Source organism: Vulpes lagopus, chromosome 13 (assembly GCF_018345385.1).
Source record: "Vulpes lagopus strain Blue_001 chromosome 13, ASM1834538v1, whole genome shotgun sequence".
Classification (NCBI taxonomy): domain Eukaryota; kingdom Metazoa; phylum Chordata; class Mammalia; order Carnivora; family Canidae; genus Vulpes; species Vulpes lagopus.
In genome coordinates, this window is record NC_054836.1 from 20,884,533 (window position 1) to 20,908,648 (window position 24,116).

General features: G+C 39.3%; 1 protein-coding gene and 1 non-coding gene across 6 annotated transcripts in view; both read left to right on the plus strand.

The window, feature by feature from the left end:
- DYNC1I1 (dynein cytoplasmic 1 intermediate chain 1) overlaps window positions 1–24,116 on the plus strand; it is a 308,734-nt gene that overhangs the window by 200,968 nt on the left and 83,650 nt on the right. For all 5 annotated transcript variants that reach the window (XM_041727422.1, XM_041727417.1, XM_041727419.1 and 2 more), the window contains one exon: window positions 3,920–4,045. In XM_041727422.1, the coding sequence (XP_041583356.1) occupies window positions 3,920–4,045 (126 nt within the window). The remainder of the gene's footprint in view (window positions 1–3,919; window positions 4,046–24,116) is intronic.
- LOC121475199 lies at window positions 12,669–12,819 on the plus strand. The gene has a single exon (XR_005983663.1). It is a non-coding gene; the product is annotated as a small nucleolar RNA SNORA62/SNORA6 family (small nucleolar RNA).

The window sequence follows — 24,116 nt, forward strand, 5'->3', positions numbered from 1 at the left end:
AGTAGTAGCAGTAGTATTAGTAGTTGCTGAATATAACTTCTGCCATCCCCAGAGTGAAGTCTAAAATCATCAGCCTGTACTTAGTAACCTCTGTGACGATGCTGAGGCATTTCCAGCCCTTTCTTCTTGTTTACAACTTCATATAATCTCCCTCTCAGCCAAATGCTACAAGCTGAAGTCTCCTGAACATGCTGTATACTGCATTTAGTTAAGAAAACTTTACCTCTGGCTAGCATAAGCAAAAAAGGAGATTTATTGGAGAGGCTCTAGCATGCTTAGGGAATCCATGGAAAAGATGAAGAACAGGGACTCAGGAAGAGTACAAGTCTGGGCCACTTGAGGGATCCCACCAACAGGATGCTGTCATAACTTGACTCACTTGCCAGCCCACAAGTTCTGTGTCTCAGTTCAAAATGTGCAATAGGCTGTTCGGAAGATATGATTTGCTCTGGGTCACGTATCAACCCTGCAGTGAACTAACTGTCCCTGAGAAGTTAGATACCTGTGTATTAAGGTAATCGCCAAAGGTGGGAGAATCACTATGAACTGGACAGATAGCCCAGATGAATCTCCAGCAGTCATATTGGTACCTTTGTCCAATTCCCCTCCTCTTCTCTCCTGATAACCTACCCACTGACAAGGCCCAATGCACGTCGCATTTCTTCTTAGAAGTCCTTTCCGGTTTCTTTCCCTGCCACACCATCCCAACTAAACTGGTTCTCTTCTCCTCTGTACTTTTAAGGAAGCTTGTTAACACTTCCACCTTAGCATGTATCATGTCCTGCCTTTATGTTTGCATTATAGTTATGCATACATGTGTCTTACCTCCCTCTCCTTCAGGACGAGTTCCTATAAAGCAAAGCAGGTTACTCTTGTCACTCTTGTCCCACATTTCACCTGGCACAGCACCTTAAATATGCATAGGAGGCACTGGACACACACACCACAGTGGACTGGAAGGGACATGACCTTTGAAGCCAAACAGACTTCAAGTAAGGCTCTCACTTCTTCATTTATTAGCAACATAACTCAGAACAAGTTACTTATCCTGAGACCCTTGGCTTCTTCATCTGTAGAAAGTGGGAAAACCACTTCAACTTTAGAGGATTGCAAGGACCAAATGAGTTAATGTATCACCAAGCTCAGTGTCTGGCACACAGTGGGCACTAAAAACATGTTGGTTTCTTCATCTTTGATAAATGTCAAATTTTACTTCCCTGTAAGAACAAACAGCTTGAGAGAATATCTGGTTATTTTCAGGTAAAATTCTCCTAGGTTAAAGGTTGGATAATCCAACCTGATGAGTAATTATTAACTTCATAACTGTTCATATTCCCTTCAAAAGTCATAATTTTAATATTCAGGATTTAAATAATTGTTCAGAGATTTACTTTTCACTTGAGAATAAGAAAATATGACTAGTCATATTCAAACAAACAATGGAAAAAGACATGAGGAGACTTTGAAATCAGAAAAACTTGCATGAGATATGAGTTAAATCAGTATCTTTAGGATTTATGATGCCAGTTATAGAAATTATGCCAAAGGCATTTCCCTGGTACTTTACTAAAACTCTCCCTATTTACAAAAGGAGATTTTAAAGCCAAATAATTTCAACTATTTTTTTAATGGAAAAAAGAAAAGCTACAAGTGGGAGCCAACGATGAGACCCAGATGTGAAGCTGTGGGATATTATTCCAGACACATCTGGCTGCTCATTGGCCACTATGGTAGGGGTGTTGATGTTTATAGAGTTGCCTTTCACATGTGACATAGTTAAACTTCAGATGGACAGTCTGGAGACTTCTGTGTTTATCTGGATATTAGTTTCTTTGAATGGGCTTTGAATCAAAGGCCTTTCCTAATGGGCTTTTGGTTCTGCCACTGAGGAGCGTTTTCTAATAAAGAATGATTACTTCCCCTGGTGGCCACATACATGTGTCTTGTTGTAGGATTATACTTCCTCTGCATCAACCAGCAAGTTGTAACTCCCTGCAGCTTTCTTAAGTCGAGACTGCTGAATAAATGAATAAAACCACCCAGAAGATTCAGGTTTAATCATTTTCTATAGAAAAAAAAGTTGAGGTTTCATAATTTATAAGGGCCATCTTCTGTTAAATATGTATATAGCATAGCAAAAAAAGAAGGAAAAAATAAGCTATCTATGAGCAAAGAGTGAGATGATATACTATAATCCTGATGCTCTTGTTAATGGGGCTACCTCATGGGAATGCCAGGTAGGAATGGCATTTTCATGAAATGCATTCTAACTCATAAATACTCCCCACAAGATTCCTCCCCAGTTTGTTTAATTAAATACACAGCACAGAGGGTAAGTAGGTATTTCTATTCACTTTAGAGTCATTATTTTACTGGTTGTGGTTCTTGCACTTATGCCTCTAGTTGTTGGCATTATTTGACAATTAAGGATCAAATATAAGGTCTTTCTACTGAGCACAGAGTCACTAAAAAGGACCATTTGTATTTCAACAGATTTCGACACAAATTGATTATGTGCTAGGAGTTATAAGATACTAGATGTAGAAGTTAATTAAAATAAATCCCTACACTCGGAGAGCTTATAGACTAGTAAGACACACAGGTGGGAAAAAAAAATCATAGCATAATTTGACAAGTGCTTTAATGGAGGAACACAGATAATGCTAAAGGAACCAATGAGAGGAAAGGAGGGGTGATGGATGGTTAGGTAGAATTGTCTGGAGGATTTGATGCCTGAGTTAATGTTAGAAACAACACAAAAGAGGCATTCCAATAAGATTGAGGATTAAACTCCTAGTCACAGAGGCTATACCTGGGAGGCTCAGAACTAGCCCATGAGGCTGGGTTTCAAGTACTAGGTGGGGGGGAGGATGGATGGTTGGTAAGAGATTGAGCAGAGGAGCTAGAGAGTGACAGATCCTAAAGGATTCTACATGACTTGGATTTAATCTTGAAAGTGAGGATGAGCCATTAAAGTATTTTGGACAGAGGAGTGATGTGGCCATCCGAATGTTTTGTAAAGTTATATTGACAAAGGATAGTGAGTGGAGTAGGTGAGAGGAGGCCCAGGCAGAAGCCATTCAGGAAGCTCTTGCTTTTATTCAGATAACAAATTAGTTTAGGAGGCCCTCACCTTGAGGATGGAAAGTAAACATACATTTGAAAGGTATTGAGGAAGAAGTACGACACAGTACATGGGGGTGAGAAAGAGGGAGGAATAAAAATGAACGTGGAGTGTCTTATTGGGGCAGGTAGGTGAATGTTAGTGAAATACACTCCAAAAAGGATACACTAGAAGAGCAAGAGATTTTTGTAGAAGGCAACAAGCTCATTTTTTTATGCATCGCATCTGATGTGTCTATAGACAGCTCGGAGATATCTCCAGTATGCAAAAGATCTGCAGCTGAGAAAGATATCAAGCCTAGAGATATAGATTTGAACATTGTCAGCATATTAATGCGTATTAAAGCCTTTGGAGTAGATGAGATCACCCAAGGAGAATGTATGGACAGAGACCCAAAAAAGGGCAGAGAAAAGCCCACTGCCCCCACCCTGAAGATAGGTATTAGAAGGAGATCCAATACGGACTAAAAAGAACGATCAGAAAGAGAATCAGGAGAGAAAGGTGTAATGGAAGCCAATATCGGAGAAAGGAGTAGTCGAAATGTCAGATAATGTAGAGAGATCCAGTAATGTGTGCATATGGTAGATATTGGTGACTATGGCAAGCACACGTGGAACATTGGAAGCAGAAACCAGATTGCAATAGGTTGAAGTAGTAGCTGGTAATAAGTATGCCACAACTTAAAAAGAAAATGCCATTTAGATTACATAATATAGTGTCTGTCTGTAGGAATAAGGAAGTTTCCTTTGTGTTGTCAACTTGACATAACTCATCCTTGTGATCTCTTCCATCCAGTACCCTGAGCTGATGGTTGCTTCCTACAACAACAACGAGGATGCTCCTCATGAACCAGATGGAGTGGCCTTGGTTTGGAACATGAAGTTTAAGAAAACCACACCAGAATACGTCTTCCACTGTCAGGTAGGAGTCAGCATAGTAAAAATAACTCATGTCTCCTACTAGACCAAATATAGTCTATGCTGCCTTGCATCTGTCTTATGTGGAGAGGAAGAACAAGTTTAAAAATGGAATTGTTGACAATTTTGGAAATTCCCCCACAGTAACCTAATGTTTGGGGAAAGTGGCAACTCTCTCCAAACAGTTAGGAAGCCCAGTTGGGGACTGTGTGTCATTTTCTTTCTATTTAAAACAGTCCCCCTGAGGATGAGTTTATAAAGACCTCGCACTTATGAAGAAATCCTGGTGTACCACTTCCTCTGCCTAGCAGCAACATATGCTTGCCCACCCACATGGACATCCTCAGAGCACTACCATTTCCAGCATCCTCCTCTCTGAGAGAGGGAGTTCAATGGAATTTTGCCAATTTTAAGTTTACGGGTGCCATCTTGCTTCCAGATAATATATTTTCGTAGCTGATGTAGGCAGACACTTATCATGAATCTTTCTTGAATTGTTGAGAAATATAGATGCCGTGTTCAGTTTATGAGGGCAAAGATTATTACAAATGGATATTTTTGGATATTTTACTCCTCATGTCTCTTGACACATTTGTCTTCTTTTCTATTCAATGTAATACAGGCTGAAATGTGCTTTATACTTGCACACATTCAGCTTTGCTCCATTGCCATGACTCTGCCTAAATAATAGGCGTCTGCACTGGCCAATACACCAACCTCTTTATTAATGTCCCTGTCCTATGATTATGCATAGGAAAATGCAAAACAAACATTCCAGCTCAAAGTTTTAGTTCCTCAAATACTACAATTCAGAGGTAGAGTGGCAGATTACTCTGTCAATACATCAGTTGAAGAGAGTAGGTAAATCTGTCGATATTTGGAAGTTTAGTGACATTTTTTATCTAAGAGCTGAATAGCATTTTGAACTCAAATATGTTTAGACTTGAGAACATTATCAGATATAATTTGGGGAACAGGAGCTGCTGGAATAAAAGTCCCAGCTTCAACCTGATTGAGTAACCTCTAACTCTGGCCAGATTTTTCTAATTTACTATCTTAAAAACAACAAGAAGTCTAGATCTGCATAGTAAATAACCTTTATTTTTTTGAACCTTTGAAATAAGAACAGTTTTTTCTTTCCTTTTTTTTAAAGATTATCAAATTTGTCAGTTTGATATGCTCTCTCTGTAAACATAGAAGCACAAAATCCTAATTTTGTTCAGTTTTAAGAGGTTTGCCGAATTACCAGGAAAATATTGAAAGGGCTATGGGATAAGCAGAAGCACATTTTTGAAAAACAGTGCCACCTAAACTATTCTGATATTACAAAAAGCTTATTTTGATTTTTAAAAATTATGAGAGGTAACACATTTTATTATTTTGGTCAATGCACATGTTTAGCATAATTAATTTTTTAAATGATACTATCAGTAGCCTGTGACAATAACAGTTTGGTAATATGCTTAAAATTCACAACATTGCATAGTAAAGATATTAGTAGGAGCCTGATAATGCTGAGTGAAGAAGCAGACTTCCAAGGTCTTTGGGATTAACTGGAATTTTAAAATTACCTACTTCATCATACAGTGGTTAATACCAGTGTTGATTGAAAGGAGCATCCTCTTTCTTGTCTTGGTATCTTTGGGATCATTTCCTGAAGAATTCACCAACACACATTTAATTTCATTATTAGTTTCTCCCTTAAATGATCCAGTGTATGTATGTTGGGAGAAAATTAACTTCTGATGAAAAAAAAAAAAAAGAAAGAGAGAGAGAAAAGGAAGGAAGAAAGAAAAGTCAGAAGTATTCTCAATATCTGACCAAAGATGCTGACTAAAGTATCTCTGTATCCCTTAAATCCCTACTATTATCTTCACTTCTTCTGGTGACTAGAGGCAGGTAGGGGTTCTAAGTTTTGCTCAGCATTCTCCCTTTGAGAAAAGTGAGGATTCTAATACTTTTAAACTTTGGGGTTGATTAAATAACATGTGTAAAACATGTGAACACTGATATTCTAGGCATCAAAGAAAAGCTACAGAATTTAACCACATGCTTAAAGATATTGAGAATCATGATTGTGCTACTCAGATAGAAATGATAAGCAGTTCATATAAATGACCCTTCATATGCATAAAAGACACATTTACAAAATCTTATGAAAACCTAAATCCTGAATATATTTCAGTACTTATTTTCTGTTATCAAATTATTTATCTTAAACTGACCTAAGTATAGGGGGCAGAATGTATCACCAGCTTTAGAAAGGTGAAAGGGAAAGAGCTTTGATTCCTCTCCCAAGAAAATGGAAAAGGAAGAAATGAGCAGAGCAAAAGTCGTTATAAAGCCCTTCTGAGGATCCCTGGTATATTAGACATCTCTAGAGAAACAGAATCAATAGGATATAGATAGAGAGGTATAGAGACAGAGACAGAGGTTTAGGATTGGTACTTCAGGAAACTGGCCTTTGCTCTGAAGGCCTTAAACTGATTGGATGAGGCCCACCCGCATAATAGAGGATAATCTACTTTACTCAAAGTCTACAGGTTTAAATGTAAATTACATTTAAAAAATACGTTCATACCCACATTAGACTTGTATTTGACCAAAACTCCAGGTACCATAGCCTAGCCAAGTTGACACATAAAATTAACCATCATACCTGAATTTTACCTCATAGCAATCTAAGAAACCAATATCTTTAATAATTCCTGAAGTCTTACTAATTCCTTATTACTTTGGGCTAATAAGCAAATATACCTAGAAAGATCAACTTAGAAAGTATTAGATTTGAGTGAATGGGAGCTTTCATGAGAGATGAGAAAAAAATAGTAATTTGAGGACATGGAGAATATCTCTGTGACCTTGAATTTATGGGGGAAAAAAAGGATACAGGGATACCAGAATGGCTCAGTCAGTTACGTGTCTTCCTTCGGCTCAGCTCATGATCTTAGGGTTCTGGGATCGAGACCTGTATCGGGGTTCCTGCTCACCCAGGAGTCTGCTTCTCCCTCTCCCTCTGCCTCTCCCCATTCCTCATGCTTTCTCTCTCACTTTCTCTCAAAAAAATAAAATCTTTTTTAAAAAAGATATTAACATGTATTGAGAATCTGCTCTTTACATTCATTGTCATAAATCCCTGTTACTCCTCAGATGAGAGCCTACAGCTCAGAGAAGCCATGAAACTAGGGAAGGTTAGCAAAGCCAAGTTTGAAGTCAGCTCTTTTTCACTTCAAAGTGCATGTATTTCCTCATACCACATTAATAGGACATTCAGCCAGGTAATATCTCTAGGTATATGGCATGGAGGACAGAAATGGAACAGAACTCTGTTCTCCATCTTAATTGATTACTGCAGTCACCTGCCCAGCTTTAAGAACTACTGATGCCTGCATCTCAGGAACAGAGATTCTGATTTCATTAGTCTGGGGTCCAGCCTGGTCATTTTTAAAAGCTCCCAGGTTGGGAAGCCTAGGTGGCGCAGTCGGTTGAACATCTGACTCTTGGTTTTGGCTCAGGCATGACCTCAGTGTCATGAGATTGAGTCCCCTGTTGGGCCTTGCACTCAATGCAGAGTCTGTTTAAGACTCACTCTCCCTCTCTGCTCCTCCTCTCCCCTCCCCTGCCCCTACTGCACACGTACTCTCTTGAATAAACAAACGAGTCTTATTTTTTTTTAAAAAAGTAAAAGTTATCAGGTCATTTGAATATGCAATAATTGTTGGAAACCACCAGGATGTAGAGGAGAGATGAAGAAAGGGGGTGATAAGGTTACAAAACTATTCAGCCTTTTTATTTGGAAGTGTGTGACTTTTCTTCTTGCCCCGCATGTCCCTTTTCCTCTCTGGCCCAAGCTGGGATGCTGTTTCTTGCCCTTTATTACTCTGATGGTAATCTCCTACCTGACTCAAACTGAGAAGTTTCCTAACCAACTCTCCCACCCCTTCCCACTTCCCCACCCCCACCCCCAGACACGCACTCACCTTCTCAGCTCGCTCACCGCTAGGATCTGCCTCTTTGGCGAGTGATCAGAAGATCCAGAGTTATTTTGCCAGGAAAGGGCTCAAGACCACATTGAACACAACGTAGGGAGAACGTGAATTAGAAGTACCATTTCTTTTGGGATAGTGATACACCTTCTATAGTGGATATCCATGGAGTTAGGATAAAAACCAGGTTATATAAATGGCTCCCAAAAGAAAACCTAAGTGTTGTAATACTGAGTGTGCGGGCTAGCGGGAGACTAAACCAAGGGTTATTTGGGTAGCCAGAGAAGTCATAGATGAGTTAATGGATGGCCATTGGAGATAAGGGCAGTTTGGTGACTGACTATGCACTGAACTCAAATAATTATAGGGATAACCACATTTGTCTGTATTTTATATTTTAATAGCACTTCTCCCTTCATTATTTCATTGATCTCACAACAGGGAAGTGGCAAAAATGTTATTCTCTTTGTTGTACCTGAAGCTTTCCATGGTTTCTGAGCAGTAGAACCAATCCTGGAACTGAGGCTTGTTCTACCAGCTACATCGTGCCATTGGCCAGGCCACATTCCACTGTGATGGGGCAATGTGGGACTTGAGAGCAAAGGCTGTGCTGTTCATTCAAGGTGTATTTTTGGCAGCCTGTCATTTTATGACATTGGTTAGATGGTCCTAGATTTGGCTCTCCTTACCATCTTCTAAACCTAAAGGGGAATTTGGAGAGCCCACAGAATTATAATACATGTGAAATAAAACCAAAACCCCTACTTATAGACCTATCGCTTATCTTCTGTATCCTTTCTGATCTTTGGTAAAGTTTATTTACTACAGCCGGTCCCTTCTAGACGCTGTCTCACTGAAATCAGATAGTTTGAGTGTGCTTCCATCGTTCTCCTGTGTTGTTTCAATAATTTCGAAATTAGACAGTTTGCTTAGTAGGAAGGAGCATGGATAGGGAGAAGCCATGGGTGCTTTATGATGATTATACTGGTATCATTTTAGAATATTGCATTAGTTATCCATTTCTTGCTGATCTTTGTGGATTGTTCATATTCTTTGAAACAGCATAATTACAAACAAATCCAATGGCTCAGAAAAATATTATTTCAGACACTAGAAAGCAAATGCACAAGACACAGACATCAGTTCACTGTTCTTTTGCAAAGACTGACGGGCTTTTAGCCGAATCATAAAAAGGTTGCAGTATAAAGGCTAGTTTCTCCCTGTTAAGAAGAGCAAGGCCAAATACCCTTTACTTCCATAGGCAGTTTCATGTCTTTGCTAAACTGAAGTTTTAGTGTGGGCTCTGGTCCTGCATTTTCTATTTTCATTTCTGTAAGAGCTGTCCATACTTGGAAAACATCGGTGGACTGTGCATAGAAATCAGCCAGTCAGCCCCACCACACAGTCTGGCAGGGCTCCTGCCATCTTCTGTAGTGGCCTCCACACACTGTCATTAGATTATGCATTCTGACCACCCTGCATTGCTTACCCTGGTGTGGTCTTTCTCTTTCAAATGGAATGAATAGAATCAGAAATATAGATCTTAGAATTATCTGCATTGAGGTAAGTGGAAAAGCTATATTTAGAGGCTTGGCTTGGTCAGAGGTTTTTATTTTTACTTTTATTTTTTCCTGATTCGGTTTCTTTGTTCTTAACATTTTCTTTTTAAAGATTTGACAATGACCTGAAACTGACAAAGACCTGAAACCCTCCTTATTTCAGAGGAAAAGCAAAATGTGGAATGATACTAATTTCATTTGTATCTGTGTTTAAAATCCTCAGTTAACTTTCTTCCTATATGTGGTTTTGCTTCTCATTAAGATTTTATAAAGGGTACAGGTAAGATTGCAACTCATGGCTTTCACCATCTAGTGTTTGGTTCTGGGTGAGGTTCCCTATTGACTTGAAGAGAGTTGCCCCATGAAGAGTGATGGTCCCACAGAAGGGAATGTGGGCTGGGGTTAGGAGGGGGACGGGAACCTCTGCTTCTAGCTGACCACACTGCTGAGTCACCTGGGGGAGTTGTTGAGGCTTTGTTGTCATGTTGTGGAAAAGAGACTTCCTGCCATCTCTGTGGAACTATGAGGTTTATTGCAATGAACTTGATTTCTTCTCCCATCAATTTTTGTTCCCCCCCGCCAACACACAGCACAGATTGTGGTCCATAATCCAAATCAACAAAACAGCTATGGACACAAAGATATAAATTAATTTAAATGCACTTTCCAAGGAGTATTATGACCAGAGAAATGTTAGAGTTTGACTTAGGAATTTTTATTTTACTTAAAGGAAGGATAACTTTTGGGCAGCCCGGGTGGCTCAACGGTTTAGCACTGCCTTCAGCCCAGGGTGTGATCCTGGAGACCCGGGATTGAGTCCCACGTCAGGCTTCCTGCGTGAAGACTGCTTCTCCCTCTGCCTGTGTCTCTGCCTCTCTCTGTGTGTTTCTCATGAATAAATAAATAAAATCTTTAAAAAAAAAAAAAAAAGGAAGGATAACTTTCATATGGCCTGGCTGATAAAAAGAAAAAAGAAAAAGTATTTTCTAGGTTTTTCTCTTGAATACAGCAAGGAGTGGTTATTCAGTAGAAGTCAAAAAGAGGAGGCAATTATGAAAATAATAACAGGAAACCTCATTAAAATAGAGTCAGGAGCTTTCAGCAGGGGGAGCTCTAATGCCCTACTGCTCCCAGTCAGTTGCAGACCCAACAGGAAGAGGCCCACTTGACCTTGCACATGGATACTGCACTACTACTCCAGCTGGAGGAAGAAGCACTTTCCTCATTCCCCCACAGGTAACAGCTCAGCCAATGAAAAGCCACCATACTTGGAACTCCCAGCTTACTCCAGTGGACTTGATAACAGCCTTCCCAACTTACCCCTTATCTCCTTAAAAAACCTGCCTCTCCTTTTCCTCTCTACTTGCTTGTAGTTTTGCTGCAGCTTGTTTGTCTTGGATTGCAATTCTCTTTAATTCCTGAATAAACCCTAATTTTGCTGATAAAGTCACTGGCAGCTTTTACTTTTAAGGTGAATAGGATGAAAGAATATAAAGTTCTTTGACAACCAACCAGAGCTACATATTCAAAATGAGTTCCTGGGATGACCCAAAGTCCAAGCAATGAATAGGTGCCTACTAATTAGAGAACAAAGTCCATGGACAAAGAACATGCTAACTAATGTAAATAAAACCCAGTTTCCATTGTGATGATGGACATACTGCAGGCTGGAGAAACCCAGAAAAGGACACCTGAACCATTGTTGTATAGACTGTGATACACTTTTCAAAGTATATAATTATGGAAAAACCGAGGAATACATATGATGTAAGTATAAATTTCAGCTCTTACGTAAAAGATACAGAATATATTATATAGATTGGATGAGGAACAGTAGCATAGCAGCTACTTTGTGCCTTTACAAAAAAGCATAGGGAATTTACATGTACATTCTGAAATGAAACATGGACATTCAGAAATACTTCTTTTATGCCAATTGAGTATGATTGGTCCAATGATTGAGGCTTGAGCTAGACACTGATTCTTATTTAGTCAAACAGCAGGAGCTTCTTTTACTCTTTGGGCCTAGGAAGCTGGGAGCAGAGAAAATGCCTACCACTTCTCATTCTTTATATGCCCTCTTTCTGAAATCTACTAAAAAAAAAAAAAAATAGCACAAGCAGAATTGATCATTGGGATTCATCTAGGGAAATTAGAATTATCAGAAGGGTTATAACAGATGGATTGTGTCACAGACAATTTGTTGTCTGAAAATAGCAATGCATGGGACTGTACACCTTACAAGGAACCAAGTGACCTGTTTGATGCAGAGGACATAATGAGAATACACCTTAGAAAAAATCATTTTTTAATTGTTTTGTCTTACCATCTCATATTGCAAGTGATCAAGCTGAAGTTTAATATTATTACAAAACCTGAGACTTACCAATGTTTGCTCTGCCCCAGAATTGTGCATATATGACTGAAGGCACAGGACCCCAATAGTGAAAATTTTACTTGATTCCCTAAATGCCTTTCCTTCCTTCCCCATGCCCTGTACTAAAACTGTCTGAACTGGGCTTTCTCCAGTTGTACTTCATCAGAGAATTGCCCCAGGAATTACTAATGCTTTGCAATGAGGGCCAGATGGCAATATGAGAGGGAGCCTGTCCCTCCCCCTGTCCTCACCACTCTACCATCCAGCCATTCACTGAGATCAGAGAAGCCTCGGTCTCAGGAATGGGTTTCTACTTTCTTCTTAGAATTATTGCCAGGATAAAAGAGATTATATAGGTGTATCAGTCTCCTGAGGCTGCCACTAAAAAATGCCATAGACTGTGTGGCTTAAACAACCAAAAATAACTTTCCTACCATTCTGGACACTGATAGGTCCAGGATCAAAGTGCCAGCCATTTTGGTTTCTGGTAAGGACTCTCTTCCTGGCTTATAGACACTTGCCTTCTGGATATATCCTCATTTGGCAGAGAGAAGGAAAAAGAAAGCAAGCTCTTTGGTGTCTTGTAGCATGTGAGGACCTACCCTCATGACCTTATCTGAAGTGGATTACTTCACAATGGTCCCATCTCCAAATAAAAGCATATTGAGTGGTAGGGCTGCAAAATACGAATTTGGGGGGAGGGGATCTGCATGTTTTTAGAGCTTGGAGTTGAGGCTGTTGGCTGGCTGATGAACTCACAAGTGTAGATAGTGTGCTATATGAGTGGAACGCCTTTCACTAACACAAGAATCTCTGATCCAGTGAGTGGAGTTTGATAGTAGTTATTGCTACAATTGAAATAAAATGTGGGGGATACAATTCAGTCTACAACATAGGAGAGCTGAACCTACTCTGTAGACTCTGGAGCAAGAGTAAGGCAGATGGGGTTGATACATGTTTTACTTTCACCCAAGACTGGATTAGCATGCCTGTTGAGAGCTGTCCCTCCTAAAGACATATGATTCAGGGCCCCTGTGCATGGGGCTTCCATTCTCTGAAATGGAACATCTTAATATAGGTAGAACCAGGAGTTCTAAAAAGGGAGAAAAAAGGAGTCTTAGAAGGGCAACCCTCTCCCTCAGAGTTGTGGATATGGAGGACCCATTCCAGGAAGAGAAACAGTGAACAGTGGAAAGGTGAGTATAGTATTCAGGCCATGTTAGCATCCATCCACTGAGAGTGTTCTAGATTGCTACTGCCTCTGAGAGGCTGCTTATACATTTCCTTGGCATCTTTATATTCTAAGCACAAGACCCACTTGTGGACTTCAGACCAGCTACTTCTTAAAAATAGGCCCTATTAAAAAAAATCCTATTTTCCCCTCTACAAACCTGACCAAAACCTCTCGATTTATGTATGTCTTTAAGTTGCCTAATATTGTTAAACGAAAGAGGTTGTTTGAACATACTGTGTTATTAATAAATTACAGAGATGTTCATATTCCTCAATTGTCACATTATCATTTTAATTCATTTGAGATAGTGGCTCTCAGCAAAAAGCTATATTTTCCATTTTTGTGATTAATTCTTGAAATTCCTTGAAGGCATTATTATTGAGGAGACTTTGTGGAGGTAGAACCACCATTCTGACTTCTGGGGGAAGTTTTTTAACCTTTGTTGTAACAAGTAGTCTATACTTTGTGTTTACCATGCTTATATTAAAATGGTACATTCATTATTAGCCAAAGAATTAAAGTGTGTTACTTTTCTTAAGCAAAAAACTTAGCTTAACCAAGTTTGAATTGTGATCTCTGCATAAATATATTGAGCTCATATCTTACCTGCCACAAATCATTGTTGCTGTAAGCATTTTATATCTACACTTTTTTGTTGTGGTCTCTAAAGCTGACATGTCTTCTCCTAATGGCTTGTTTAAAAAAATATTTCCATCATCTATGTCCAGTAAGGTGGGTTATTCAGAAGTACTTCTCTGCTGCTTTATAACTTGGTTTGTCATTATGCTGAGTAGGTGAAATTAAATTTATTCCTTATATACAATGACAAACTTTTATTTCTTTAAGTTTTAAAAAATAAAATAAGTTTATTATAAATATGGTCCTCTGAAAAGAGAAAGGGACAGGAGCAAAAATTGTATACAAGTGCCCATACTCGTATAAATATATACACACACACCCAAGATCTAAAATCCTAGTCAAAAGCTATATTTCATAAAAGAGAATTATAGTAATGTTGATGGTTTGCCAAAACCTCAAGCAGTGACAAAATCCACAGAGTGTCCTGAAAAGGATGCCTTTGCAAAACCATGCCTCTCCAGATGGTTTAGATTAGAGATGTTTAAAAACACATGGCAGCATTAGTTTGGTTTAGAATTCATAGTTAATTCAGTAGATAAAATAATGCAAATTCGAAACCCTAGCCTGTATATCAGAAAAATCATCAAATCTTATGATTGCTCTTAGGGGAGGTTGGTATGTGATGTGTTGATTTTTAAATGATCTAATTGAAATAATAAAATTAAGCAAGAAAGGGTAAAAAAAAAAAGGTTTGAAAATACAAGAGTATAAGTAAAAACTTTCTTTTCTGCTGAATATTTATTCCTTTGAGCTGTCATATCCAATCAATTTGTATGGGATTCGACAGCCAATTGTCATTTCCTGAGATAAACTATGTAAAGAGGTTATGTTACAGAGACAGCATGAAAAAATGGAAAAAACAATTCCAGAACATGAAGCAGAGAGAGGCCAAAATGTCCCACAGAGTACTGCCTGGGTCTGCTCACCTTGCTAAGAACAGCAGATAAGCGGCTTACGCATGAGTGTTCCCTTTGACTTCTTCAGCTTTTCCCCCTGCACGTACTATTTCTTAAAGAGAGTGATCTTGGTTTACATTTTAGTAAATTATTTTGCCTTATGTGTGGTTTTTAATCTTGGTGGGGGCTGTGTGTGGACAGTAATGTTATACGCTGTGTTCTCCTGTACAAGATGTGGAACAGTTACCCTAGGGCCCCAAAAGGTTCCATCACTAAAAGCCTGGCTCCCCCGTCCCTTTCCTTGTGGTTTGTTTTTTTTTTTTTTAGGAATTTTTTTTAAATTTTTTTTTAATTTATTTATGATAGTCACAGAGAGAGAGAGAGAGAGAGGCAGAGACACAGGCAGAGGGAGAAGCAGGCTCCATGCACCGAGAGCCCGATGTGGGATTCGATCCCGGGCCTCCAGGATCGCGCCCTGGGCCAAAGGCAGGCGCCAAACCGCTGCACCACCCAGGGATCCCCCTTTCCTTGTGTTTAAAATCAAAAGTATCCCACCCTCTGATCCCACAATGGGACAGCTGGTAAACAAGTCCTGGAAGAGAACTTTTGTATGAGAACACTATTAATTTAATGATGTATATTATCATGTGTGGTACCTGCCACACAAATAAAAGCATTCAACTGTGTGAAAATTGCTACAAGAAAAATGTTTGTGTAAGAGCTCAAAGCCTTTCAGAAAATACAAGACAAAGGTTCTACGAAAATAGAATCAGAAGGTTTCAAGCAACAATTGATGGGCTTCAAAGGGCTTGACTCTCAAAGTGGCACAATATTTAGTTCCCCTAGGAAGAAACACATTTTGAGCATTTTCTAAGTATAAAAACTAGAATCGTGACTCTTAATGCCTGGAAAGAGCTCCGCAGTCAAAGCAAATGTACTCCATCAGTAGCACACCTGCACATGCGTACACACACACACAGAAATGCTGGAGAGGGCATACCCTGTGCACGGACTTTGTGTGGATTCATGGATATTTCCATCATAAATTTAATTGAATTTCATCTGAGCAACAGAGACACTTCATTGGCCAGTCTTTTTTTTCCCCCCATTGGCCAGTCTTAACTACTGATCCATAGTTCTGCATCCATACCCATTTAATATTTGTAACCAGAGATTATTTTTTTATTTCATCTTCTAATCATTTTTCAATGACAGCATATCCCCAGCTAAGTCAAATGACCATTTTAAGATAGTTTAGCCGTGTCCTACTCTACGGGGAGTAGAAAGAGATTTTTTGCTTTCCCTTTTATTTGTGTGTGTGTGTGTGTGTGTGTGTATAAATTGTTTCTCATCTATGAGTTACTACTTCCGTTAAACCTCTTAATATATAAATAAACTTGTAGAATCTCAGGGTTTGGAGGAAACTTCATGGTTTTCTGGGTCAACCACCTATTCAATTCCTGAATTCTCTTGAATTCTTCTCCTTTCTGTCTTCCCCTGTCATCATCTTGCCTTGCTTGAACTTTGTTCCTGCTCCTGTCCCAGAGCAAACCATCCCATCATCTCTGGCCAGTGCTGCAGTTTCCCAGTGTGCCTGCAGCAGAATGGCATTTCATCCTAAAAGATTATGCATCACAGACAGAGGCAAAGTCACCTTGGAATATCAAGGGGAACAAACAGTCTCTTGAGCAAGGCAGCTGGCTTTGGGTTTCCATGGGAGTGGGAATGAGCACATGAGTACAATACTGTCTGCCCCCCCCCCCCACCTTCTTCATGCATCTCAGCATCTTTGTCTTCACCTGGCTTTCTTTGACATCATTCCATTAAAGGTGCAACAGCTGGTGTCAACCTATTGCCACTAAAATTGATGAAAAGGCTTCACTTTGGGGAAAAGTGTTCAGTAGAAGGAAAGTTCTACCTGTGGTCTACTGACTCCCTCCCTCCCGTTCCTCCCAAGCCACACTTCTGATCATGCTGTTTCTCTGTTTCATGATATCTTCTTGAATATGTTTGCTCAAATTTTGAGGACTTGCTCAATTTTGGAACTGGGTTTCACTGGATTTTCCCGTCTTTATACTGAAGCTGTATAGCTTCTCAGAACATCTGAGTCAAGTTCTAAAGAACATCACAGATTCAGACAACAACGAGAAAGAAGGCCAGTCTTTAATCAAATATGGCTCACTGGAGGAGACCTTGAAAACTAAATGAATTTTTTTTGAGAAGCGAATAATCACATCCTCCAAACTATTTTTTTGTATAAATAGGAATTTTCATATATCAGGTTCTCTACTGATTTGGGACATCATTCCAGAAAGATGAGAATATATTTGCACCAAGACTATGTGATAACTTGAACTGGTAATCGAATGTCAGGGGCTTGATTGTTTTAATGAAGAGTTAAAAAGGTTTTATTGTTTGTACATTATACTTCATAAATGGACATTTGTGAAATGCTTGAGGACATTTGCTCTCCAACACTATTCATTTAGTTAGAAAGTACTACTTTTGAGTCAACATAAAGGGAGACCAGGTATCCTTCATTATTCTGTCATAATTTCACAGCTAGTTAGGGAGTTCCTGTGTCCTAGGAATAATATCAAAACAAATGGGAAAAAGGGGTCTTGAATTTTTTTGGACCTATTTTATTGCAAAACCAAATTAAAAATATTTCCCTCAAAAACCTTATGGATTCCTTAATGTCCACATCATGGATCCTTATCCCAAGAGATCCAAGACTGTGGAATCTCGCCAATCAGTATAGTGCATTCAAGTCAGAGATATATGAATTACTGCTTTCAACCTCAAAACTCCTCTGAAGCGAGGAAGGATACATCTGAGCAGATACACTGCTATTCTGCATAGTTGGTACTGACACCCTGTAATGAGCATCAGTGTGACTGGTTCTCATCAATAATATTTGAGCACAAAATTTTGGGATAGCAGAGAATGGCACAGTGTGATACACTGGGAAGATTGGAAGTGTAGAAATAGGGTAAGGCTCTTCATTTTTACCCACACAGTACAATTTGCCATATCCTCAGGGTCGTGGCAGGTTAGCCCAAAGAGAAGTACTCTGAGCATCTGTACAGCCCATTTCTCAAAAGACCCAATGGATTTTGGCTACCTGGTTTACATGAAACAGGGGCAGAATGCTGATGACTTGGGAAACAAGCAATATCAGTTAAAACAAAGTTCAGTATAAATGCTAGGACTGAATATTCAAATGTTTATGTGCCCGAAGCTTGATTACTTGGAGCTGGAATTCTGTTTCTTCTCTCTGGCTCTGAGCCCAAGGGGCCACAGTCCATTTCAGTAGTTCAGCTAGTTCGGCTACCACCTGTGTTCCAACAGCGAAGCCAGACCAAGAGGACAGGAAGCTTGCCGGGCTGCCCAGAGCCATGTTCACTCAAGCCGCTCAATTTATTATTCCACTAGGGAATGCTCTGCCCTTGAACACTGCTCCGAGGAGGGTGGGATGGCAGGCAGCAGGTATGCCATGAACAACAAACCCATATTCTTAACATATGTTTAATTTGAGTAACTCTCCTCCTTTAAAATACCTCTTGATTTTAAATCCACATCCTGATTTGCCCACTCTTGTTACCATTTTCTGCTGCCTGTTCTGAATTAATCCTTTGAGGTGGTCATTCCCCGGAAAGAAAAAAGGAAAATGAGAAGAGAGATGCAAAGTTGGGAATGTGAATGAAAGAGAATGGGAGAAAGCAGAGGGAAGGGGATCATTAAGTAAGTCTGTTTTCATGAGCTAGGTTTTCTTTGAGCTGTGGGAGATGGGAGAGGTAGAAGAAGAAGAAATTCAAGGAAGAGGCCCTCGAAAGGTTATCCATTAATATCTGTGCTGAAGAATGGAAATCATTTTTGCAATAGAGCTCAATTTACCAAGATTATTTTGATTCTCCATCGTACTTCATCTCAAAGAATTGATATAATCTAAAATTGGTTAAAATTATTAAAATAGTTTCCATAGTAGAAAATTAAATGATTTTACTAACTGTCAAAGTCAGTGTTTAAACCGAGATCATTTGAATTATATTTTATATAGTGATCATGTCACTGGGATGTCTAAACATTCTTTGCAAAAGTAATAATCCCTGATTCTGATTTTTCATCGACAGAAAACTGAGTAAAGGTTAGAAATATTAGCCAGCAGTTGCTTTTATTTGTAAAACCTACAGAGATGACGAGTTTTCTTGAGGAATTCTGAGTTAAAATATATTCTTCACCTTGGAACTATTAATCCTTTAGGAGATTTTCTACATGTTTCTTAGATATATTTTCAGCTCACAGGATTACAAAACAGCTCCAAATGCTTGATTTAGAATATATTTAAAAGGGAAATAGCAATACCTTATGCTATTAGATATATTCTAGAAAAGCAAAATATTATATTGCTTGATGTCATCAAATTCATTTCCTCTCTTTCTGTGTGTTAATCCATCTATTTCTCAAATCTTGGTTTTCCTAGGCCACATCAGACTGGTTTAATGAGGTCTTGTTAACAGTATAAATCATACATCTAAAGTTCTCATCTCATCTGCAATTTAAGATTTCTGGGCTCTTCACATTCTCTTGCTTGTTTTCCGGGCCCTCCCAGAGGAGGTCACAAGTATGTTCACGAATAAGGTTTCAAGGACTACCTGTGATGCTAAAGGCAGCTTGCTGGGACTCCCACAGCTAAGCCCCGCAGCCTTCCCCTCTGCTCCCACCCCATCAGATACCAAGGGCTTGCCCTCACTCACCTCCGGAGCAAGCTTCACAGCTACATGCTGGTTTTCATTGCTGTGGATCCATTGTTGCAGATCATATTCCAGAGCCCTGAATAGCCTGGTAACTTCCAGAACAAGCCAGTCAGGGCATGTTCCATGAAGGAGACAGTGATTCTCTCCCCAAAGAGAATATTCTTTGTGTTAAGGAAGCCTAAATAAGGCAAGCTGGTACTCCATTGTCTCCAAAGTTCATAACACCTGGGTCTTTATAGTTTATATAGCACCCTAATGCTAATAGAGTTCTGGCCAACCCCATGAGTCTGCTCTTTGTGACTATCCAAATTGCGAACACTGCTTAGACTCAAACCCAACTACTGGGCTAAGTTTATTTCAAGTTTGGAATGTAGTGATCTTTCCTGCAACACTGGAGCACATTGCATTTCATGCAGAACAGTTTAACAGGGTGCCTAGCACCCTGTTTAGGTGTTGAGGCCACAATGATGAATATGGTCTGTATTCTACCTATGAGGAATCTATCCCTCTTCTCTTAGGTTAAGAGCAAGAGTGAATTATCTGCAGTAGATTGCACGCTATAAAACTGAAATAATTAGTGCATATTTTACCCAGAAGACCCCCCCCCCCCAGTGGTGCCATCTGACTTAAGACTTCATCTGAAAAGTTGAAAGCAGAGTGGAGATATAGGGATAGTTAGGTTAGTTTGTGGAAACAGCCTTTGGAAGTATGAGCTAGCTTGCATTAGGAGGGAGGCGACCTCACATGAAGAATACCTACCTCCTACCTCAAGATCCTGCAAATGGTTTGGGGATGGTTGGTGAACCACAGGTATTCCTAAGGCTGGTTCCTATTAGACCGGGAAAACTAGAAACCTTGCTTTCCCTCATCCTTGCTGTGGAATGAAACCAATAAAGTCCGTTACTATTTAGACAAGTGAGTGAATGCTGTCCGTCTGGGATAGAATGTTCCTGGGGAGGAACTGACCAGTAGAGGCCACTGAAGGGCTTTTGGGGACAGGGGGAGAGCACAACTAGATGGTAGTTCAAGTAATGCAAGAATCAATGGCAACTCTGTTAACACCATTAAGTTAACTCTACCTAAATCAAAAGCATAAGGAAAACCTTACCTTTGCATATGTATTTTTGTCATTCTGCGAATAAAACATGTATTTCAAAATCTGGCCCAATGACTTTCTACGTAGACTGCATTCTATAGAAGAAAAATACCTTAGAGGAGTTTGTATTGCCAGATGCTTGGCATCATGTAGTCAAAACATTTTGAATGTGTTTTAAAATAGTCTTCCAGATGTGTGACAACTTGCAACTAGCTATAGCCCTTGTCTACATTTTGGAAAGGGGGATGAAAAAGTGAGGTAGTTATTCGAATTATATAGGAAAATGCAACACTTATTGCCTTCCTAATCTGATTGCCTTAAAAAGATGTAGGGTTGGGGGGGGGGTTGTTTGTTTTGCCTTTTGACAACGTCCTTCACCTCTACATTTGAGCTGGCCAACTGAGACATGGATGGAACTTTCCACAGTACTTTGTATTTGCCATGTGAAAGACATTATCACTGCCAAGTTACAGCATTTTCTGACTCCAGAAATAGTTATTTAGAAATTCAACTTTATTTTGTGTGTATTTGACCTGCCTCTTGATATGAAATATTGTTAATTTTATATATATATATATATATATATATATATATATATATATATATATATATATTTGCCCAGTTTCTTTACATTTTAAGGCTCATGTTCAGAGTATGGAACTAAATAAGGGGAAAAATACATAGTAGATATTTGTTTACCTTTGAGCTAGATTTTCCAATAGAAATTCACATTCTTTAGTGAGAGCTGTGTGCTGTGTTAAACCCAACTTAGGAAATTTATGTGTGCAAACAGTAGGTGCTAAATATTTCATAACCTACTAGAACTGCAGGAAAAATTGTTTGGGAGGACTTACATGTTATGAGCCTTGTGCAATTATTTCCTCTAGACCATAGAGATATTTGGTTTGTACTTAAAATAATCAGTAAGTAAATCTGTGGACTTTGTCACTGATATAATGCGGTATGGTTGCCACATTTAAAAGAAGAGAATGCCTGGGGCTATAGAATCTGAAGTGTTATTGCATGTCAGTCTAGTTTTCATTACTTATCTCTTACTGTCAACACACTTAAGTACAGTGTTCCATTAATTTACAATTATTCCCAATTACTCTTTGATACCAGTTATATATGATATGTCAATAAAACTGGTATTGAACAAATACAATAGGTTGTCATCCCTTTCTGAATGCTACAGCTAACAATAAGACAGGATTCCCATAATTGTTTTGATTGAAAACTGGGAGAAATTTGCCCAAGTGACACAAACTAACATGCATAAAAGGTCAGTTGCTTCAGAACAATGGAAAACTTCAAGATGAAAATATATAATTGTCCATCACTAAAGTTCCTATAGGTTGCCCACCAAAATCATCCTGCACTGGTGAGAGGAGGGTTGGGTGGTAGTTGGAAGTAGCTTATTGTCATGTTTTTAATGTCATGAGACAAATTTAAAGAGTTTTGACAGAAGGTAAATGCATCTTGATTGTGGTAGCACCTCTAGTGGGAGAATAGTTCAGGGATCATGACTTAGATTTGAAGGATTTATTTTGGAGTTTGTTAATCACATAGCAAAGCTTGGGTTTTCAGTAAGATTACAATATGGTCCATGCATCTTTACTCCTGCCTGAAGATTACCACCCTCTCTTTGTTGGTTGACCTGCTTGAAATGGTAATTGGAGAAAAGAGTTTAATATGAGATGGGATGCAAGGGAAGTGGAAGGGGGTTTTAAATCTTTATTCTGGCTGTATCTTTGTCTCTATGTGACAGTGAGCAATTCACTTACCTTGGTCAGGAAAATCTGTCACAACAGATTATATTCTGTCTACCAGATGAAAGAGAATAGAATAGAACCAGCATGCATTTTTGAAGCTAAAACAGGGTCAGGTGAACATGAGCTTGAATGAGAATGAAGGTTGTATGTTTGAGAGGGATAAGAAGTGTACAGTGTACATGTGACCATGACTTAGGCTAGTGATGAACTACGGGAATTAGCTAACCTTACAAAAAATTCTAAGTATTTGCTTTACCATTGTCTCAAAATATCAAATGTTTATTGAACACTGTAGTAAGCAGAATAATGGCCACCCTAACATGTCTACTTCCTAATACAGGAAACCTGAAGATATATCCCTTCATGTGGCAAAAGGGGTTTAGTGGATGTGATTAAATTAAGGCTCTTGAGAAAAGGAGATCATACCAGTTTATCTTGGTGGACCCAACGTAATTACAAGGGTGGGTTCTAATAAGTCAAAGAGGGAGTCAGAAGAGTCAGGCTCAGAAGGAAATGTGATGATGGAAGCAGAATCAAAGCAATATGATAGAAGGAAGACTCAAGCAGCCATTGGTACTTTGAAGGTGGAAGGTGGCCTTGAGCCAAGGAATGAGGCCAGCCTGTAGACCCTGGAAAGAAGGCAAGGAAACTGATTCTCCCCTGAAGCTTCCAGGAAGGAATGCAGCCCTGCTCACCCCTCAATTTCAGTCCTCCTAACCTCCAGAAGTGTATGGTCATAAATTTGTATTGCTTGAAGCCAATCAGTGTGTGGTAATGTTACAGCGGCAATAGGAAATGCACATACCTACAAGTTCTTAGGAACTGTCTTAGGCACAAAGTTCAACGCAGAAAAGAAAAGCATACCACATGCCCTTGTGAGGCTTACAAGTCCAACATCCCATTATGTTGCCTATGAGGAAATTAAGCCTGAAAGAATTAATAGGATTTTCACACAGAAAATTGGTCTTGATTACCAGCCCGTGAATCTTTACATGACAACATCTGTATTCTGTGAATAGAAGGGGAAAAAAAATCCCATCCTGCCCCTCCCACATGAATTTTGTGTGTCACCCTAAAGGCTGCTGTCCTCCCACCAGCACAGGGAACAGCTTAATACCAGACCCATTGCTTTTATTTATGACAGATAATCTATTGATTTTAGGATGGATCAACTATAGAATAACAGTCTTGCTTTTGCATTCTGAGGTGCTGGACTTACCTAAAGCCATTAAATGAAAAGAAGGTGGCCTTTTCCCTAGGACAGTGGTTCTTAACCTAAATGAAGAAACCATCCTTCTAAAGGAGTTAAGTCATATGCACAAATCCCACAGCTGTAGCAACAGGCCCCTGCTAGGACTTGAGTTTCCTGACCCCCTTTCCAGTCTCTGCCCATTTTCCCTGTAGACACTAGGGTGCCTCAATTCAGCTGCTTTTTCAAAGTCTGAAATAGGAATGGAGTCCATTTCACTAACCCACTTCCCAGCACACAGTGTGGATTACAAAAGGAAATTAACATGTAAAGAAACCTTTTGGAAACTAAAGGAGCCATGTTAGTTCTCTTGCTATATTATTTGGCTGGTCTCACAGTTGGTGTCATTTTCAAGTGTGGGGCTTGATTTAATAGAGACAGCCAACAATTGTGGATCTAATCAAATGGAGCTCGAAGCACATAACTTTCAGTGTGAGGGAGCTATAAGACATTTTCAGATTTCTGAGTGGTCTGACAGGAGTAAGGCAAAAAGTATTCTAAGGGAGTTGG